This window comes from Botrytis porri, assembly GCF_014898465.1.
Source record: "Botrytis porri strain MUCL 3234 chromosome Unknown BPOR_021, whole genome shotgun sequence".
NCBI lineage: Eukaryota > Fungi > Ascomycota > Leotiomycetes > Helotiales > Sclerotiniaceae > Botrytis > Botrytis porri.
Genome location: NW_024066095.1, coordinates 148,531 through 168,577, shown reverse-complemented (window position 1 = coordinate 168,577; position 20,047 = coordinate 148,531). Strand labels below are relative to the sequence as shown.

Here is a 20,047-nt window from a genome sequence, read left to right as displayed (position 1 = left end):
AGGTATTGTGTAACCGTTTCAGATCACTAAAAATGAACTCAGCAATCGATGTTAGCTATTCATGATTCTACTCACGCAATAAAAGAAAACAACAACCAACAAATGTTTTTTATCAGGCGATTAAACTATTGTCATACCCTCAGAATACATCTGACTTAGTTTCACATCCTATGGAATCTCTTCTCGTACTCCCTATATAGAATATACTCTTCCCCTATAAATTCTGCCACTTCCCTTTCCTCGTTTCTTTCCCCCTCTCGTTCTCCTCAAAGATTCAGTCTAAAACAGTCATAATCTATTAACCTAAGTACAAAAATATTTGTAGAATTTAAGATATAAAAAAGTAAGATATCGATGATTCTGAGATATACGAGCAATTTCGTATTATTCTTAAGAAATAAGAGTAATTCATCAGATAGTATATTTTTCCACTCTCTAGTATCTACTCATTCTATCTGGATACACAGTCATCACTAACTCAAGTTTCAACACCGTGGAGTCCCCACTCAACCCCCATCTCACGTAAAATTAAAATAACCCCTTCGCTTTACTCTACTTCGTTTCATTCGACCCTGTTCCTTGAGATCATAAACACATAAATTCATAAACACATAAATTCATAAATCGTAAATCCACAAAACCAGAACAGAACATCTACCATTTCATCCACTGTATACATTCCAGCTCACCCTCGTATGCATATACATATACTCCGATGTACTCTCTACTCTCTACCCAGCCCTAATATGATTCCAAGCCCCAAATCCACAAACTTGCGTTCAGTAGGAGAGATAATTTGATCTAATTTGCTGTTATTTAAAAGCTAATTTCCCATCCTTAAGCTATCTCATCCCCCTCATCACCCCCCCACCAGAGCTACATCTTCGCTACAAACCTTCAAAGCTTCCTCCTCACTACACAAAGCCTCCAGCCCAAAACCTAAGCCGAAAAAACTAACCCTCCAACCATCACAAAATCCCAATCAGCATAAACTCAATTTGCACTGCGATTTGACATCTCTCAACCCATCCGTCTATCCATCCATTCTGTACGGAAATAGTATCAAATCCACTGATGAATGAAGTCATGAAAACTTCCTTTGTTTTTACTTCTCATCGTTTAGTTCTGACTATTCATCTTCATCCCTGACTCTCCACCTTCACTCACTGTCCATCTTCGCTTCATCTTCATTTCTCAGTCTCCATCTCTCACCCTCACCCTGTATTTCTACCTATTTACTCTCCATCTTCCCTATCCCTCACTCTCCATCTATGAACTCTTCATTTCCATCCCTCTACCCCACACCTTTTCACACAAATATCGATTTAGTAACTACCTCCCTCATCCCTACAGACCCAGCAGATATCAATCAACCAACCAACCAACCAACCAATCAAAAAAATTAACCCTCGAATATACACTCCAACCATCAGTAAATCAAAAACAAATCAAGAATAAATCAACAAAACTACCTCCTTTCCCCTCCCTCCTTCTAAATTCCTCCCTCACCACCTTAGAATCACAAAATTCCACCACCCAGCCGGACTCGTAGACTCTCGTCAATTCATACCTACTTGTACACCTACCTACCCCCTACTCTTTCACTCCTCCACTCCTCTACCCCCTACACCACAACCCACAACCCACACCTCACACCTCACACCTACACCGCATCCCACACTAGACACTACTACCTCTCGAGAATATACACACCATCTACCCACATCTTCCACGTCCACCAATTACCCATTCCCATTCCCATTCCCATTCCCTCAAACGCCCACAGATCCATCTCCCTTCCTTTCCTTTCCTTTCCTTTTTACTCTCCTCAAATACATATACCTATCTATGTACACACCTACCCACCCCCACCCCCACACCCTCCAGAATTCACAATTCCAACCTCACTCCCCGCTTCACATCCACATCCACATCCACATCCACATCCACAACGTCAACCACGCCAACCACTCCAACCACGCCAACCACTCCAACCACTCCAACCACTCCAATCAAACCCCCTCCAAACCCCTCCAAACCCCCCTCCTCCACGCACCACACACATCCCCCCAAACCATTATATAAAAAAATCCCTAAAGCTTTCCACCCACCCTCCTCATCACGCAACCACACCTCCTCTCCACAACAATTCACCCCGAAAAAAAAAAAAAAAAAAACATCCACCAGTCTTTCTACCGACATACCAACCCTCTACCAACTCCATCCACCTCTTACCTCTTACCTCTTACCTCTTACCTCTTACCTCTTACCTCTTACCCAGCATCCGTATAGGAATGGAATGGGATGGGATGGGATGAGCTCCGTAGTGTCCACGCAGGGTTCTGATATATCCATGTGTATTTTTCCAATTCGCTCTGTTCCCATTCTCTTTTCGTTCACCGCCGAGCACAATACCTGCCTACCTACTTACCAATCCCCCACATCTGCCCAGTACTCCGTCACAATTTACACTTTACACACTACAATTCCCAATCCCAATCAAAGTCCAAGATATATCACTATTCAATTCATGCTTATCCAGAATCATCCAAGTATCCATATAAACAGAGACATTTCCATAAATCTACAAAACTTTTTGGTATCATAATACATCCCATGCCATGCCATCCCAATGTATTTCCCATAACAAATCGCCCAAAGATGCAAAAATGATGCTTATCTAGGTATGGGTAGAAGCTCTACGAGGACTGTCCTTTCTCCCAGCTCAAAGACAAATCCCTACATAGTCAGCGATCAAAATCTTCCTCATTGACGTATTTGCCAACCAAGAGTCCTTCATCTCGACCTTTGAAACCTCAGCTCATGACTCCAGGTACTCCCCAACCCCTTTTAAAGCCCATCATGCTATGCTCCAGAAACCAATACTCCCCCAAAATCATCAAATCGCTCTTTTTTCTTTCAACTCAATCCCCACATGGATATCCTCGTCAATATCTCATATTACCCCATGCACCCATCATCTACCACTTTTACCCACTCGAAAATGATCTTTTTTCAGTCCACGATCTCGAAGTTTCCGCTTCTTCATCAATTCATTTATATCATACAGTACTAAAGGAAGTACACAGTCCAAATCCTCGATTTGCTGTCCTTGATCTTGAATCATCTGCTCCAAAGTCAACAAACGCTCCAGAGTCTGTTCCTCAAGTAACACCATCTCAATTCGATGCGTGTCAACCAATTCTTCGATGTGCGCTTTGTGTTTCTTCGAAAAAGCTGATTCTCGTTCTTCCGTAAGACTGAGAACGAGAGACTTGAGCTCTTCTTCCGTTTTGATACTTGGATTTCTGTTCTCCTTATCCGCTGATATCATTTCATCCTTGACACCATTCAATAACTTTTCAATGCGGGCCTCATACTCATCTCTGAGTATCTTCTGATGGTTTGTCAAGAAACTTGCAATTAGCGGCTTGAACTTTTCCTCGTACTTAATCTCGAGCTCGGTTTCCCGTGCATTCATATGTGCTTGAAATGCCGTTTCAATGTGCTCATCATACTCTTTCTTTAATGCCTCATCTTTCTCTGTCACATACTTCAAGAGCATTGGTCTAAATGTCTCTTCGTATTTAGCCTGTAATTCGCGGTCCCGCTTGTACGTAAAATTCTGAATTAAAGATTCGGTCATTGCCTTGTGGACTTGAGCTTCGGCCTTGAGCCGATTGTGCATCTTTTGATCCATGAGAGTTGCATAAACTTTCTGATTCTCTTTTGTCTTCAAAGTGAAATCCACATATGCTTTCTCCAAACTTCGAACTTTTTCATCCAATCTATTCATGAGTGTATCCGACTGCTTATGGTGAAGCTCCAGCGTAGACTGGCGCTGCTTTCCCTGAGTTTCCTGTAAAGAACAAATCTTTTGTGTCAAATTTGTCTCGGATAACTCAAGCTTTTGTTGAAGTTTGGCAGTAGAGATGTGGCCCTGCTCTTCTAATCGCCTTTCCATTTTTTCAATGATCTTTGGAGTTGAGTCTAAGAATGCAATATGCTCAACCTGCAATTTCTCCATGGCAGAAGAATTTTTCATGACCTCGGTATCTAGATTGCGAAGTTCTTCTTCACGATCTGCTTGCCATCTTTTCCATTCAGACACCAATAATTCTGTACGATTGGTATCGAAACCAACATTCGTCATTAATTTTGCAAAAGACTTTTCTCCAGCTTCAAATCGAACCTCGCATCCAGCCAATTGATTTTTCATGGCCGTAATCGTTCTCTCTGCGGCCGCTAGCCTCCCCTCAAGAATTGCTTCAAATGAGCCATTCTTTTCAGCCTGTTGCTTCTCTAGACTTTCAATATGGTTTGTTATATCAGCTCTGACAGTGACCAGGTTTTCACCTATCAAGGTCTCTAACTCTGCAAGCTTAGAATCATGCTTCTTGTCTGTAGTATCAATCCACTCGGCAGTTCTGTGATCCAAAGCCGTGAATTTTGTAGAATCTTGACTTATCCTCTTTTCGATAGACTTTATTCTGCTAGGAAATTGTCTTACTTGAGTATCAAAATCCAAGCTGAGCTGCGACTTCAAAGCATCAAACTGACTTTGATCATGTTGGGGACCACGTGAAACTTTGTTCTTGAGTTCTTCAAAATCTTCATATCGCGAAGCTAATGCAGTCTGCAAAAGGTTGACGCGTTCGTTAAGTTTGTGACGTTCATCTTCCATCTGAGATAGCATCTTTCTGCGAAACTCTTCTTCCAATTTACAATGACGTGATAGGTCATGTGCTGTACCCTCATGTTGTCGACCGAGAATGAAAAGTCGACTACCTTGATCTTGTATGGCAGATTCGATGCTTGGTATTGGTGCCTAAGGAGAAATATCAGCATCTTCGGCAATTCCTCCACGGGTTGTGTGCAAAGAGCACTGTTTACCTGCTGAAGAGCTTTTATGCTGCTTTGAGCATCTTGAAGTTGGGCTGAATGACTACTTCTGGAAGCTTGCAACGACTCGTTTACCCGTTCCACCAGTTTTAGACGCCTAGATATCTCGACTTGTTCTTTAGATCTAGCTTCCACAGCAAGAAGTCTAGCGCTCAATTCTTCTGTTGATAGTTTGCATTCTTGCAACTGAGAAAATAGCTCACGGTTGCGAGTCTCTGATTCCTCAAGTTGTCTAGCCATCTCCTCAAATCTATGCTTGTGTGTATTCTCCAACGATAGCAATCGGCTTTCCAAATTGCGTATATGTGCAGTCAAGGGCCCGATACTTTGCTGTATGGCGTTTGCTATCATGCTTTCTATAAGTCCACCATTCGCACTTGAGCTGTCTGACATTCCTGTTGTAGGTGGAACAGGTGGAGGATGAACAGGTAATGGCGGTGGTGGCATGGCTGAGTACATTGACATTGCGGAGATAGGTCGGGACGTAATCGAATTCTCAACTCTAAATTTGACGTTTTCCAAATGGGTTCTGGATTTCAAATGAGTCTCAAAATTGTTCGTCTTTTTGTATTTCGAAACCTTGTGCTCTGTATCACAATCCAAGCATTTGATATCGTAGAGGTCTGTTGCTTTGAACCGAGAATCCGGATATTTTTGACGAAGTTCACTTAGACCTCTCTGAAGCCAAATTGGCAGGGACGACTAAGAAGTTAGTTTATAAATCCAGTCATTGTGCCAATTCTGCATACCAAATTTTCATCCTTTGATTCTGCATTGGGTGAAAAGTCCATATGCTGGTAAGGTTCAGATTGAACCGATGGACTGTAAAATTGCTCCAGAGCAGAAATTCTTCGATTTCCATCCAATGGCGCAAGTGCAGGTCGTGCTAGTCTCTGAGGACTAGAATTTCTACTGTCCAACCGGGAATGGCCTATAGAAGGAGTGTCATTTCCCGAGCCATCACTCTCTTCTACCTCTATTATCCTTCGCTTTCTGAATCTCGGAGCCAATCCTTTTGGATCAATGCCTTCCCTTAGTTTTCGATCGACACTCTTATGCGATTTCTCCACCTTCACATTTGGTTCTAGAGGCTGTACGGCATATTCATCGGAGTTGTTTTCGTAGTTGTTCCTAGTGGACGACAAATCGACGTCTCGAGGTCTGACAGAATCGACGAGTCGCAAGACACCCTTTCCCTCATTGTTTTCAAGTAATTCTAATGTTGTACCCTAGTTAGAGTTAGCACAATGGCATTGGCAAGTAGAATATACTCTATTTATTACCTCATCCAGCATTCGCGATACAACAATTTTAAATGTCTTTTTTTGTTTCTTCATCAAGGCCGGAGTCTCTACCAAGACGCGATCCAATTGATCAAGATAAGGCTGTTGCATCACAGTACCGGAAATCCCTTCGCCCTGTGGAAGATTGTAATTGTAGAGGAATCGAAGTACAAAATCCCTGATACGGATATTATCCGCATCAGAAACCTCTTCGTCGGCCATGATTGCTTGCAATTTGTTGACGAGGGGAGGAGGGGTGAGGGGAGGGGAGGGGAGGGGAGAGGAGACGAGAGGAGACGAGAGGAGAGGAGAGGAAAATGTCAGGTGGATTCGTGAATTCTCGCGATTTTGGCGTTTGTGTTCCTGGATCTAATAAAGCTTGGGAGTACCTACCGAACCATGCCATGGATGGCACAGACAGATACTTATTACTGATTTTTGATTTTTGACCCGCACAAGCAAGCTTCAGTTCTACCGGTACGGGAAAATGATAAACGCGGGGAACTTTGGGATTTCTGGATAAACATTCAACATCACCGGGGCACCATCAAATCATGGAAATTATACTTAGAAGCTTTACCCCATAACCATTGCTATACAGAATCATTCCTACCTACCTAACCTTCTCACTGACTACAGCTAGATACATGAATGATCTGAATCCTTACGCGGATACATGCCAAACAAGGTTCATGTCCGCAGCCAAAAGCCACAGGGAGGAAAACAAAAGCAATAAAATGACAGACAAATTCATGGCGGCACAGAAATAAACAAATCAAGGGAGTTGATTGAGGGAGGATCATTTACCCATTCTCTATTTGCTTCACATTTCTCCCTTTCTTATCAAGCGTCTATCTCTATTTCTACCCACCATCTGTTGGACAGTCTCACAAACTTCTGGCAATCATCCCAAAGTCGGAATGTCCTCCAGAAAGAAAAGACAGTCTCTAGCTGAGGCACCATACCGGCCTCATCATAATCCTACGAGTCTTCCAAGTAGTGCGGCTTCCCAGGTTAAAATACCTACTCCAACATTATGATGCTAATCTCACATAGCTTCTCGTCGCAGCTCACGACGTAACACATTGTTGATACCTCAATCTCCAAGCACAGGTATAGATGAGGGTGGTGTTAACGAATCGCCTCATGATTTCGATAAAACTATCACAACTTTGAAATCAGCAGCAGAATCTGTAACGGTTCGAGTTTGGCAAGAGACAGCAGACGAGCAAGCACGGGCGATTCAAGCTATGAGGTCTGCCATTGATATCAAAGATTCCCGAATTCAAAAGATGCATCGAAAGATTGGGAGACGTGATAAGACTATAGGGAAGCTGATGAGACGAATGGATCGCACCAAAATGGCACTTTCAAAAGCCACCTGGCCAAAGTTTGAAGCAACGATGGGAATGGCAATGGGAATGGGAATTGAGGATGAGGAGAGGTTGAGCACGTTGAGGAGCAAAACTCCGGCTTCAGTAACTGGGCTTTGCACAGAATGTGGAGAGAATTGTTCTCGTTTGGTAAAAGAGAATCAACAACTGAGAGATAGATTATATGAGGTCGATGGGCTATGTATAAGACTCAGGAATGAGTGTAGCAAGTTGGATATCAAAATTAGGGGACTGGAGAGTAATTGAGGTGAGATGGGAGGATAGCAATAGCAGGTATTTGAGTATTGGTCAGATATGAACATTAGGTATTGCAGCTATTAGTTTATTCCTTCAAACACAATATACTATTCAACATGTTTGTTCCCATCCGAGAGTAGGATAATCTCGTTGTTCAAGCAACAATTCAACATTCCACACGGCTTTGGACATCAAATTAATGTAGGGAAACTTCATTTATTATTGCTGCTTGCTTCACTCATAATTTCTTACTTCACTTCTTTCGTGCGTCAATTCTTTCTTTCTTCCTTCCTTCACTCATTTCATGCTTCAAATCACTCTCACTTTTTGTTTCTACTTCCACCTCGGATAAAACCTCAAGGGGCTGATTCCACCCTTTTACTTTTCTTCCTTTTAATTTCTTTTTCTAAGCACGATCTGACCAATTTATGCAACTTCCCGTCGCTGCCCATACTCACCTCTCTTTAACATCACAAGTCTTTCATTGATTTGATTTTCGAGTCGAGTGAATTTCATTTCATACTTTGGACCAGAAATCAAACAAAATAATCCATTCAGTTGTCAGCTTCTGCAATCCACAATCCATTATCCAAGTTCTATATATTCAAATTCATTGGTTCTATTCCATATCATTTCTGTTAAAGTCAACCCGTTTGTAATTCCAGTTGATTCTGTACAATCATGACGTCGAATAAGAATAAGAGATCGACTCTAGATAAATCTCCTCACAAATCTTCGCCTCACAAACCTCATAGACCGGGGAAAGCTCATAAATCGCCAAAAGAGAAAGTTGCGCCTGCAAACCCAAATCTTCCAAGTCTTCCAATACCTCCCCCGAAGAATTCTGAAGTCGTCCCTCCGATATTACCTCCTACACGAAGAATATTGTTTCCTCAAAGTCTCGAGAAGAGCAATAGTAAGCAATTTCACTGTTTTCCAAAGTCTACGATGATTAACAAGTGATAGGTCAACAACCTTTCTCGTCTCCTCATGCTGTCAAGATAGATCCTCAGAAGACTAGTAAGTACTAATCCATTTCTGCTTGATGCGAATTACCACTAAATGCATCTCTCAGAAAAACACGCATTATCATCTCCAGCTGCGAAGTTTTCAGATGATCGTCCATTCAAGAAACCATGTCTCTCATCTCCTTCTCCTGCGAAACGTACCAGACTTCTACCTGTAACACCAGAAAGGGTCAATGGGCGAGAAAGAACAATTCCGTCGAGTGACGATGAAGACGAGAGTAAGAATGAGATTGAAGATGATACACCAAGTCCCCAAGGCCGAAAGAGGAAATCGAATGCCATGACCAGTGCAGCAGGAAGTCACATGAAAACCCCACCACCAAAAACATCTGTAGCAGTTGTCATTCCATCAAAACAGCAGCCTTCCTCGTCATTCTCTACCATCCATCCCAGTTCACCAGCTGTTCAAAAAGTCAATATGACAGTTTTAAGACTCGAAAAAGAAGTATTACAACATCGTCTTGATGCTTCAGCGCAACAAGTACAGAAAGCCATCAACGAAATCAAGGAATGGGAAAATAGATGCAAAGAAACAACCGATGTACAAGATAATCTCAACAAACTTCTCCGTGCCGAAATTGAGGATAAAGAGAGACTTCAAGAGCGATTGGAATCATTCAGAGAACAAGCACATGGACACAATCTCGAAGCGAAGAGTTGGGAGGCGAAGTGGAAGGAAGTCGCGAGTGAAAACGATTTATTACGGATGCGATTTGACCCCAAGATTAAAAGACGGAAAGAAGATGAAGTCACCGCAGAGTATTGGCGACTTTGTTACATTTCCGAAATTGAAAAGACGGTCAAACTTCAACGCGGACTCAAGCAAATAATAAAAAATCCAGAACCCGTTCACCTCGCTCAAAAAATAGAGGAGTTAAAACTTGAGCTTTCAAATCTCAGATCAAAGCATCACCTCACCAAAACCGGTAAAGAGAAACCCCAAGAAGAGAATCTCGAATCAACAACCACCCACCTCACAAACCAAATTTCCCAACTAAAAGAAGACCTCCTAAAAAAAGACCTCCTCATCACCACCCTCAAACAATCACAATCTCCCGATTCCGCCCAACAAACTCTCCCATCTTCCGACGAAACCGTCTCAACCCCCACCCAAACCATCTCCAACCTAACCACCCAAATCCAGGCCCTCGAACAAGAAATCCTACAAAAAAATCACCTTTCTTTACAGATCACCCAACTAACCTCCTCTCTCGACTTCACATCCGATTTGCTTTCCCAAGCCGAACGTACACATCATTTCGAAACCACAGCTTTGAAACAACAAATCACACATCTCTCATCGCTAGTTTCATCCCAAAATGGTCTTTCTTCCGAACTCACAGATCTCAAAAAAGCATGCGAGAAGATGGAAGAAGAGATACTAGATAAAAATGAGGAGATTGAGATTTTGAACCGGGATTTCGAGGAGGAGAAACAGAGGATGAAGAGGGAAATTGGGAGGTTGGAGGGGGAGGGGAGAGTAAAGGATGAGGGGTTGATGAGGACGGGAGGATTGGTTGCGGGGTGGGCTTTGAAGTGGAGGAGTCTGGGGGAGGGGGAGGGGGAGGGAAAAGGGGGAAAGGGAATGGGGTTAGGGTTGGGGATTTGTGTGGATGGGGTGAGGTTGTGATGTGAGGGGATGGGATGTGATATTGGATGCGGGAAGGTTTATTGGGTTCTGTGGAATGAAAGGATGAGAGTTTGTATTTATGATTCATTTGCTTGATTGATTGATTTTGATTTGATTGGGTTTTTTCTAAAATCCAAGATAACTGGAATAGATTCGTGATAATTAGCTTCAATTGAAAACGCGGGAATGGCTGACTGATTGTATCTATCCAACGCATCTGTGGAAAGGTACAGGGAGGAATGGAAATAGGGAGGGGAGTATACCAGCGGTGAAGGGATTGGAATTTGTGTTGAGAGGATGGGATGTGATCAAGAGGGAGCTTGTATCTATGATTTGTTGATTTGCTTGGTTGATTTTTTTTGTATCCACAGAATGAGTAATATGGACTGGATAGGAGTGATAGTAGCGATTCAAATGTTAACGCAGGAACAGTCAACTGAAAGTATCTACATCTGCATCTGTATCTGTATCTGTATCTGTAGCTCTCCCCCCTTATGCACAGCGAACAAGCTATATGTATCTAATTTAATCTAACAACCTAGCTCATTACCTCACCTCGTCATTGCTTAATTCAGTTGAGTTGTATTTCTTTACTTCACCTACTTCACCTACTTCACCTACTTCACCTACTTCACCTACTTCACCTCCTTCAACATAACACACACAATACAAAACCCCACACTTTTCGGTGTTAAACTACGTTCTATTTATTCATCTATTTACCTCCCTATTCCTTCACCTTCCATCTATATATCTATCCAATACCGCATTTATCATCCTCATTATCAAATGGAGAAATTGTAGTGAAGATGAGTTAATATTATATAAAGTGAGTACCTACTAGGTAGTTGCATATCGCAAACTACAAAATAGAATGTGATCTTACCTGGAGAGTACTGATTCACGAGGAACTGAAATGACTAACTGTATGTATGTGTATGTGTGTGTATGTATGTGTATACATATGTATATGTATGAACGGAACCAGGATGGGATAGGAAGAGAAGAGATATTCAAAAAAGTAGATGTAATATATCTTCCAAGGCTAATCAATCAAGCAATCTAACCTTCCACATAAGTATTTATAATACATTGAAAACTGAACGAAGAATTCCTACCCTACCTACCTACGCTACCATAAAACCATTAATCAATGAATCCATTCAATCAACTCCTATCCCCTGTCACCCATCTCGTTTCTTTCATCCCTTCAAACAATTCCCCTATCTAAATTCTCAAATTACTTCTCCCCTCAATCGACCTTTCCACCCCCATTAACACCACCTAATAATCCATCTCTACCACCATCATCTACTCGAAAGAAACCACCTCTTCTCGCACCAATCTTTCCCCTTCCATACATTGTAGCACCAAGAATCATTCCTAGCGCAACTCCGAAACTGAGGAATGGATGTCCTGAAATTGCACCTCTAACATTGAAGAATGCTTTTTCAAATGAACCCACTGTACTCTTTGGCTTGATTACTGGAGGGTTCACTACAACCTTGGGAATAGTTTCCAAAATTGAAGTACGAGAAGGAATGATATAGTTTCCAGTAATTGTTGTATCCCAGTAGCGTCGATTCTATTTAAAGCGTCAGTATATCTGAATAGAAAGGGAGATAATCGAAAAGGAACAACAGATAAAATACTTACGTCTTCATCATTAATAATAACCTTTTCACCGTCACTCTTAACTTCAATACCATAGGTACTTCTAATCCATCTTTCCCAGAAAACTCCATCAACCCAAGCGAATCCAACCTCCTTTTGATCGGATTTATCCATATTAATTCTGATACTCTTAGCAGCTCTTAAAGCTCTTTGATCATTTCGATCTTCTGCTTCTTCTAATCTGAGTTGCTTTGCATCTCTCAATTCTTGACGTTCACGTTGATAATTGATAATTTGTTTATCCATCCATTCTAAAGCAGCTTGCTTCAATTCTTTCTTGGCCATTTCAAAATCATGTTCGCGGTCTCGAGAAAGAATTGCAAGGACAACAATTTTACCATCCATAATTTCGCGAGAATTCGAAGCTGTGAGTTCAGGAACGACAGATAACCAAACAGATTGCATCCAATGAAGAACCTTTCTAAAATCGCGCATATCTTGAGGTGCGAGTGCTGTGTAATAAGTTGGTCTACCATCTCGGGATACTAACAATCGAGGCCAAGTGGTAATCTTGTATCGATCAGCAAGAGCAGCACTGTTGGTTTTGACAAGTTTGGCATGTCCGATCAAACTCAAAGTCAATCTTTCCAATGCAGCGAAATCTTCGCTTGTGGTAGCATGATCGTAAAAGTAAACAAAGATGACATCTTCTTTCTCCTCCAATTCCTTGAACTCAGCCGCATCAATATCCCTAACACCATCTCCAATATCGACGGCCTTGTTGGCAAAAGTAACGAAATCACCCAACCCTCTAAGTCCTTCGTATTCAACACGTTCTCCGCCACGGAAGAAATGAATGGTTGGATATCCTCGAACGTGGACGTCCTTGCACAACCTAGACTCTGCTTCACAATTGACTTCTCCGATATTGAGTTTTCCTTTCATTTCCTTTGACAATTGAGCCCAATTAGGAGCCATAGCTTGACAATGATGACACCATGGAGCGTAAAATTTAATAAACCAAGGATCCTGTGACATGGTAACCAAATTTTGAAAGCTCTCGGCTGTAAGGGATACGGATGTACCGAGTGGGTTCGCAGTTTGAGTAGGTTTTGAAGGCTTATTTTCGATTGGTGTAGCTTTAAGGACAGGCTTAGTGGTAATTTTGGCAACTTCAGGTTTCGTCTCCTTGACGGCGTCCTTAACACTGCCCTTGACATTTTCGGCAGTATCCTTGACGGCATCCTTTACTGGAGCAACAGCGTCTGCGACCTTATCTGCTACTTTCCCAGCTCCTGTCTCTGGCTTCTGCGCGGATCCTTCGGATGCCTTTTCTGTAGATTTTTCGGGTGCCTTCTCTTTCGATTTCTCGTTTGTCTTTTCGGTCTCCTTTGAAGCAGCTGTGCCAGGCTGATAATCTGGACTTTGTGTTGCACGTTCTTCTGGGTACTTTGGTCCCCCAATTGGTCTAGACCCAGGTCTGATAGATTCTAAATTATCCTCGATAAAAGCACCCAACTTTTCCATATCTTTAGGTCCAACGAATCGCTTTGCCTCCTCGCCATCCTTATATAAAATAAATGTTGGGAAAGAAGTTACGCCATGATCTGTACAGGCAGTTCCGAAAGCGATGCAATCAAGAGAACCGAAATGATAGTTGTAATAGGCGGTGAAAGTGTTCATTGAAGTCGATGCGGTATAATCAGCTCCCGATTTGACTGGTTTCGAAGTATAATAGAATTCGTAGAGAGTTTGCCATGTTGGCGCAATGTGTATACAATGCGGGCAATAAGGTCTAGAACAATAATGAGCATAATGGTCTCCCCAATGAGTTGAAAGGATAAATTCTCACGAGTGATGTTTAACAAACCAATAACCTTCCGCGACTGTCTGATTAAATAGTTCTCCATCTATATCGGGTAGAGGGGGGACTTGAACTTCATTAAATGTTGTTGGTTGTGGTACATCGGCAGCTTCCTCTTCACCCGGTAAATCGGGAGAGGCATGCTCTATTGATTGTTCTCCAGTCTGTGCTAATACTACAGAAGCAAAGACAGTCGATAATAACGAGACGGAAAGAAAACGCATGTTGAAGGAGGAAGTTAGGGGGCTATCTGCACCCTGAAATCAAAAGATTGATGCGGGTCGCGACGAATCCGCCAAAGAAGGTAAGAAAAAGAGGTTCGTTGCCCTCGAATACTCTGAAATATGACCGTCGATATATCGCATAAGTATCGTAAACTCAAGAATCGTCTTGAGAAATCGTTATGTATCGTGGAGGATAAAAAGAGTGAAGTGATGTGAAGAAAGGATCTCGACTCCCATCTTTCTTTCATTTACTCCATACAAATTGATGGAACACAGTTGCACCATTAGTGTTGTTCGCTAATAGATTAAATCCTGGTAATGTCTTTTTTTGGACGAAACCCCACGTGATTATGGATTATGGATCCTTCCTCCTATAATAGTACTCGGTACTTCGTACATCGTTCATCGAAGAGGGAACAATGATATGAACAATTACATGAACATTCAACAAACTTCAATGAAGGTGTTTTCTACAGACTTTTGATCGATATTCTGAATAGGCAACTTGGCTCGCCACTCAATTGATATAAATTGTCATTGAACAAAGGAAAGTCCTGCCTACGCATACATAGGTATTCATCCAATCATCAATAGCCATGGATCAACATCAAAGTCAAGATTCAGATGAACTTGCTCAGAAGGATTGTAAACTAGACGATATTGCTAATGATAATGATAATACTAACACAAAAATTGTACCGAGAGGGATACACAGATCGATATCACCGCCTCCATTGCGAAGACGTAGGATGGAAAGTCCCAAGCCGGCGATGCTTGAGAAGAAAGAAGCAAATCCTAACCAGAACCAGAGAGAAGTCAATCGAAAGCCGGATCAATTGTTCAAGCAAGGTTTGATAAATGGCAAAAATCTAATGCTAGAACATTCAAAGCAAGAGGTGGTGAAGTCGCCATTCCAGCTTACAACGATTCGAGATCTACCCGCTTCATCCAATGTGGACGCTGTATCTCTAAAAGATATTCTTGGTGATCCCTTGATATCAGAATGTTGGGAGTTCAATTACCTACATAACCTTGACTTTCTCATGGAACAATTTGATGAGGATGTACGGAATCTCGTCAGGGTTAATGTGATTCATGGTTTTTGGAAACGGGAGGATCAGTCCAGACTTAATCTCACGGTAGGCTGATTTTTTTCTTGGTTGAATTTGATGACGCTCCGCTGGGCCACTGCCGTGGAGGCTTTTTCGCTTCGCTCTATAATGAAACAGCCATTTTGTCCCTTTTGTAATACCGTTCCTAGTTTCCCATGTCCTTCTATTCATCATTCGCTCCCTTCTCACAATATCAGTTCTATGCGAACGTTTGAGCATTCAAGAATGACATTCGCAATGCATATAGATGATGCCCTAGCACGGGATTGAAATCTTGCTGATAGATTTCAGGAACAAGCTTCGAAATATCCTAATATCAAGCTTCTCACAGCTTATATGCCTGAGATGTTCGGTACCCATCATTCCAAGGTAAAGCACTCCTAAAAAAATCTACAACCTACCCACCCAGTCATTGATATTAGTAGATGCTCATTCTTTTCCGACACGATTCTACAGCTCAAATTATCATTCATACAGCCAACATGATACCATTTGACTGGACAAACATGACCCAAGCTCTATGGAAATCTCCTCATCTTCCTCTTTTCGACCTCAATAGGCCAGCATCAATTGAACCCACCAAATTAGGCTCCGGTTCAAAATTTAAGTTAGATCTTCTCAACTACCTACGAGCTTATGATACCAAAAGAATCATTTGCAAACCATTAGTCGAACAATTGCTCAAATACGATTTCTCTGAAATCAAAGCAGCTTTGATAGGCAGCGTCCCAGGCAAACAAGGAATCGAGCAATCTCCATCACAAACCGCGTGGGGTTGGGCCGGCCTCACCAACGCCCTTAAATCTGTCCCATGCTATCAAAACACCCAACCAGAAATCGTGATTCAGATTTCCTCCATAGCATCTCTGGATCCAACAGATAAATGGCTAACACACTTTTTCAAAGCCCTCAACGCATCCAAATCTCCGAGGAAAACCAATTCAAAACTCAAAATTATTTTCCCAACTGCAGATGAGGTTCGAAGGAGTATAAATGGTTACGCATCTGGCAATGCTATTCATACCAAGATCCTCACACCAGCTCAAGGAAAACAATTAGCATATCTAGAACCGATGCTTTGTCATTGGGCTGGCGATGGCGCTCAACATTCTTCTTCATCGTCAATGCCCTCCAACTCCCCATCCCAAACCTCTCAATCCTCCACTCCCCCAGAACTAAAAATTCAAGAAGCATACCGCAAACGCGCAGCTCCTCACATAAAAACCTACATCCGTTTCAGTTCAGATACGAGTTCAAATTCCTCATCTCAAAAATCAATAGATTGGATGCTCGTAACTTCAGCCAACCTCTCAAAGCAAGCATGGGGCGAACCGGTCAATTCAGCTGGCGAGGTTCGAATCTGTAGTTACGAGATCGGAGTGCTGGTTTGGCCTGACTTATGGGAGGAAAAGCAGAATGGGAAGAAGGTTAAGATGGTACCTTGTTTTGGGAGTGATACACCTTCTACATCTTCTTCTTTGGAACTAGTCAATGAACAAGAGAAAGTCACTAATGGAGGAGAAGCAATTGGAAAGAGGAAAAGAGATGATGAAGGAGAGGAGAAGGGAGATGAAGAAAGCAACACGATAATAGTCGGTGCACGCATGCCCTACGATCTCCCTCTAGTCCCATACGGCAAAGACGATACCCCATGGTGTGCGAGTGCATCATATAGCGAACCGGATTGGATGGGAAATACGTGGAAGACATGATTTTGGTGAAGTTTCATTGATTGTTATCTATTTCCCCTCTCTCATAGATTTTATTCGATTCGGCTATGATATGAGACAGCATTCGATCCTGACCACGAGACATTTGAGGCGTTTACGATAGGGACCAGGGTGTTGTGGCTGGGAGGAAATGGGAATCTACAACTGAACAGGTAAAGGAATTCGGAGTGCACGTAGGTCGGAAATTGGTAGGCATATCTAGACACTCACCTAGAGGAATTATGGATTTGCTGGCTCTTTGCTTTGGCTTGTGTGTTGGAATTATAGGTAGAACCAACGGAGAAAATCTTCTATCACGAAACATGATGCAGATATAAACAAATCCAAATAATGCAACACAAATATATTTTCAGGCACGATAATTCGATACGGAACCAACTAATTTATGCATAATCATTCGCTCATTCTTGCTTGCTTTCTCAAACATAAACATAAACCTCCACTATGCATTTCTATAACCTTCCGAATCCCTAGCTCAGCTATGCAATCCTTGTATATTCTCCATGCATCCCTTCTGCCAAATCAACATTTCGATTAGAAGTTTAGTTTCCACCAACAGCCTCGGGAACTTTATCAGCATCATATCCACACTTCTCCTTTAGTTCCTCGATCTTGGCGACGTATTTTTCTTTGGCTTCGTCGGCGGTGATGCCGGAATCGACCTTTTCTTGCCATGCCTTCTTCTTGGCTTTGCCCTGTTGAAGGAGGGGGTATTAGATTTTGGGGGTTGGAGTTAGGGGTTAAGAGGGGTGGGTAGAGATGGAGATGGAGAGATAGGGAAAGGGGCGAAGAGGGGTAAGAATGAAGAACGAACCTTGATGTCGAACATTCCTGGAGTCTCAGCTTTGGAGATGTCGTCACCGATGGCTACTTTGTATAAACCTATTTGGTGCATCTGATGTTAGCATTTGTTCATCCCTTTCTTCCTGTTTTATTTCCCGTCCTGTGATCATCGTCCTTTCTTCACAATCCATCTAGTATCTTCGAATCAAGCTTCGAATCACAACTACGTATTCCCCAAGCCTCGGAGCTGAAAAAGGGTAAAGCGAGAATAAAAACATACTGTAAATCTCGAGTAAATCATCAGATCCAGGCTTACTAGTAAGCTTCTTGGAATCGACAACTGCGGTATCAAAAGCGGACATTGTGATTGATTTGTTTAGATATTCGTTCGAGGGACTGTAATATGTGGGTAAACAAGGAATTGTCAGCAAGATGATCTTCTATTTGTCTGGAAATGTATTCGGCAGGATAACAAATCTTCTCTTCGACTCTTGAACTGATGCTAATGGGATATGTATGAAATAGAAGACTTACAATATTGTATGAGGAATCTGATGAAATGAGGATGGATTGTTGAGTAAACCTTGGAAGAAGGGATATGGCGGGGTGAGGGGAGCTTTGCGGGTGGGGCATCGGCTATTAGAACTCTAAGGTTACCGACGTGGCGTTTCGCGCGATAGGCGCGTGATATCATGTTTTGGATGGGGATGGAGGATGATTTGATATGTTTCATGTTTTGTAGATTGGGTCTTAGATTACTAGTCACAAGGGAGTTAGGGGTTCAGCCTTATTGAGATTAGATGGGTTTGTTTTGTTTTTAGAAAAGATTATTGATTTTTGTAATGTTTTGTTCCAGAAAAATTCGTGTTTCTGTCAAAGGCCGCGAGCTTCTCCTTTCCTCCTTATAGGATATCATATAGCCTATCAAAACCTTTCTCTTGCACCGTAATAATACTCAATTAGCAAGAAAATCAATAGCAGTAATCACAGCACTATTAATACTATCAAAAGCAGCTTCAATCATATGTGGCAGTGACTCCTCCTCCGATGGCTTCTCAATCAAGACTTTTTCGAAAGCTTGGAAATCTTTCTTCATCACTTCCAATCTCGCGATCACGCTCCCCAAAAGACCATTCGATGCGAAATCTGGTTTCTTCGGTTTCAAATCATCCATCAATCGGACGATGTAAGAACGTAAGTTTTGACTTATGAGCCGCACGATTTCATGCAGCTCGGATGGTCCGGATGGAATTAGGATAATGGTATCCGCGATTGCTTTCTGAGTTCCATTGTGGACAGTGGTGAAGCCGGCGTCTATGAGTGTGTAATTAACAATGGAGCCATCATAGTAATAAACGTTTTCATTGACACTCCTTACGTCCACAGTGAGAGATTGGACGTCGAGATTAACGCTCGCTGAGACGGAGAGGGCTATTGTGGCAAGATAGAAGATGAGAGTTTTGATGAATAATCCCATGGTTGTGGTTTTCCTTTTGCGGAGCACAAAAGCTAGAGGATTGTGATGATAACGGTCTTTGAAGAATGAGTATTTAAAGAATCATAGGCCTTGTAAATCATGGACATCGCAGTGTAGTACTTATAGTCTGCTTTCACAATTAGTTGATACCTAGGTAAGACTTATCAATAGTTGCAAAAACATAAAATCTTCTGGATCTGCGGAACTAATAAATGCCAATTTTTGAAGTTTACACTTGTAGATTTATAGTAAAATCAGAGTCAAACCCGTTTTCACATTCCATGTAAAGTTCCCCTTTTTACCTGGAAATAGGTCGCCAATTTGCTGGCGTATTAAACTTAATCTGAAGAAAGTCTCATATCAAAACCGTATCGAATTTATTCAAACAATCTTACCTGCTCGTTCTCGTTGCTAACCTTGCTATATGTCTGATCATGATTATCGGTTGAATTCAGAGATATTGAATTCGTGGGAATCCTTGGGACTGTTGAATGAATTGTAGTTCGCCATTCCTCATGTCGATCAAGTATCATAAACCAACAGTAAATTCGCCTGAAGCCTCCAGTCAAACTTTTGAATGTACGGCCACGAAAGAACAATTGTGCCCTTTGAAAATCTTGAAAACTGTTGGAGTTACTCGAAGCAATCTCGACTTCGAGAAATAGAATTCTTTGTACAGCTAGTTCATTGATCAAAGCTCGAATGCAAAATGTGAATATTAAAAAGTTATACTTATTAGGTGTACCGGCTCAAATTGTATGTAGAATAT

The 20,047-nt window shown here is 41.9% G+C and overlaps 7 protein-coding genes across 7 annotated transcripts; 3 read left to right on the top strand and 4 right to left on the bottom strand.

Annotated features, from left to right (window-relative positions):
• Window positions 1–2,977: 2,977 nt before the first annotated feature.
• EAF01_011361 (uncharacterized protein) lies at window positions 2,978–6,407 on the bottom strand (the record flags this gene model as incomplete). The annotated part of the gene is made up of 4 exons (XM_038919618.1): window positions 2,978–4,828; window positions 4,894–5,604; window positions 5,652–6,131; window positions 6,186–6,407. 4 exons carry the CDS (start codon window positions 6,405–6,407, stop codon window positions 2,978–2,980), a joined length of 3,264 nt encoding a protein of 1,087 aa, XP_038764828.1.
• Window positions 6,408–7,105: 698 nt separating this feature from the next.
• EAF01_011360 (uncharacterized protein) lies at window positions 7,106–7,825 on the top strand (the record flags this gene model as incomplete). The annotated part of the gene is made up of 2 exons (XM_038919617.1): window positions 7,106–7,184; window positions 7,242–7,825. 2 exons carry the CDS (start codon window positions 7,106–7,108, stop codon window positions 7,823–7,825), a joined length of 663 nt encoding a protein of 220 aa, XP_038764827.1.
• Window positions 7,826–8,497: 672 nt separating this feature from the next.
• EAF01_011359 (uncharacterized protein) lies at window positions 8,498–10,474 on the top strand (the record flags this gene model as incomplete). Its single annotated transcript, XM_038919616.1, has 3 exons — window positions 8,498–8,732; window positions 8,783–8,836; window positions 8,892–10,474. 3 exons carry the CDS (start codon window positions 8,498–8,500, stop codon window positions 10,472–10,474), a joined length of 1,872 nt encoding a protein of 623 aa, XP_038764826.1.
• Window positions 10,475–11,726: 1,252 nt separating this feature from the next.
• On the bottom strand, window positions 11,727–14,176 carry EAF01_011358 (uncharacterized protein; the record flags this gene model as incomplete). The annotated part of the gene is made up of 3 exons (XM_038919615.1): window positions 11,727–12,059; window positions 12,131–13,883; window positions 13,941–14,176. 3 exons carry the CDS (start codon window positions 14,174–14,176, stop codon window positions 11,727–11,729), a joined length of 2,322 nt encoding a protein of 773 aa, XP_038764825.1.
• Window positions 14,177–14,772: 596 nt separating this feature from the next.
• On the top strand, window positions 14,773–17,000 carry EAF01_011357 (uncharacterized protein; the record flags this gene model as incomplete). The annotated part of the gene is made up of 3 exons (XM_038919614.1): window positions 14,773–15,315; window positions 15,580–15,657; window positions 15,714–17,000. The coding sequence occupies 3 exons, from the start codon at window positions 14,773–14,775 to the stop codon at window positions 16,998–17,000; spliced, it is 1,908 nt and encodes a 635-aa protein (XP_038764824.1).
• A 560-nt stretch (window positions 17,001–17,560) lies between these two features.
• EAF01_011356 (uncharacterized protein) lies at window positions 17,561–18,163 on the bottom strand (the record flags this gene model as incomplete). Its single annotated transcript, XM_038919613.1, has 3 exons — window positions 17,561–17,713; window positions 17,833–17,900; window positions 18,082–18,163. The coding sequence occupies 3 exons, from the start codon at window positions 18,161–18,163 to the stop codon at window positions 17,561–17,563; spliced, it is 303 nt and encodes a 100-aa protein (XP_038764823.1).
• Window positions 18,164–18,756: 593 nt separating this feature from the next.
• On the bottom strand, window positions 18,757–19,278 carry EAF01_011355 (uncharacterized protein; the record flags this gene model as incomplete). The annotated part of the gene is made up of 1 exon (XM_038919612.1): window positions 18,757–19,278. The coding sequence occupies one exon, from the start codon at window positions 19,276–19,278 to the stop codon at window positions 18,757–18,759; it is 522 nt and encodes a 173-aa protein (XP_038764822.1).
• Window positions 19,279–20,047: the final 769 nt, after the last annotated feature.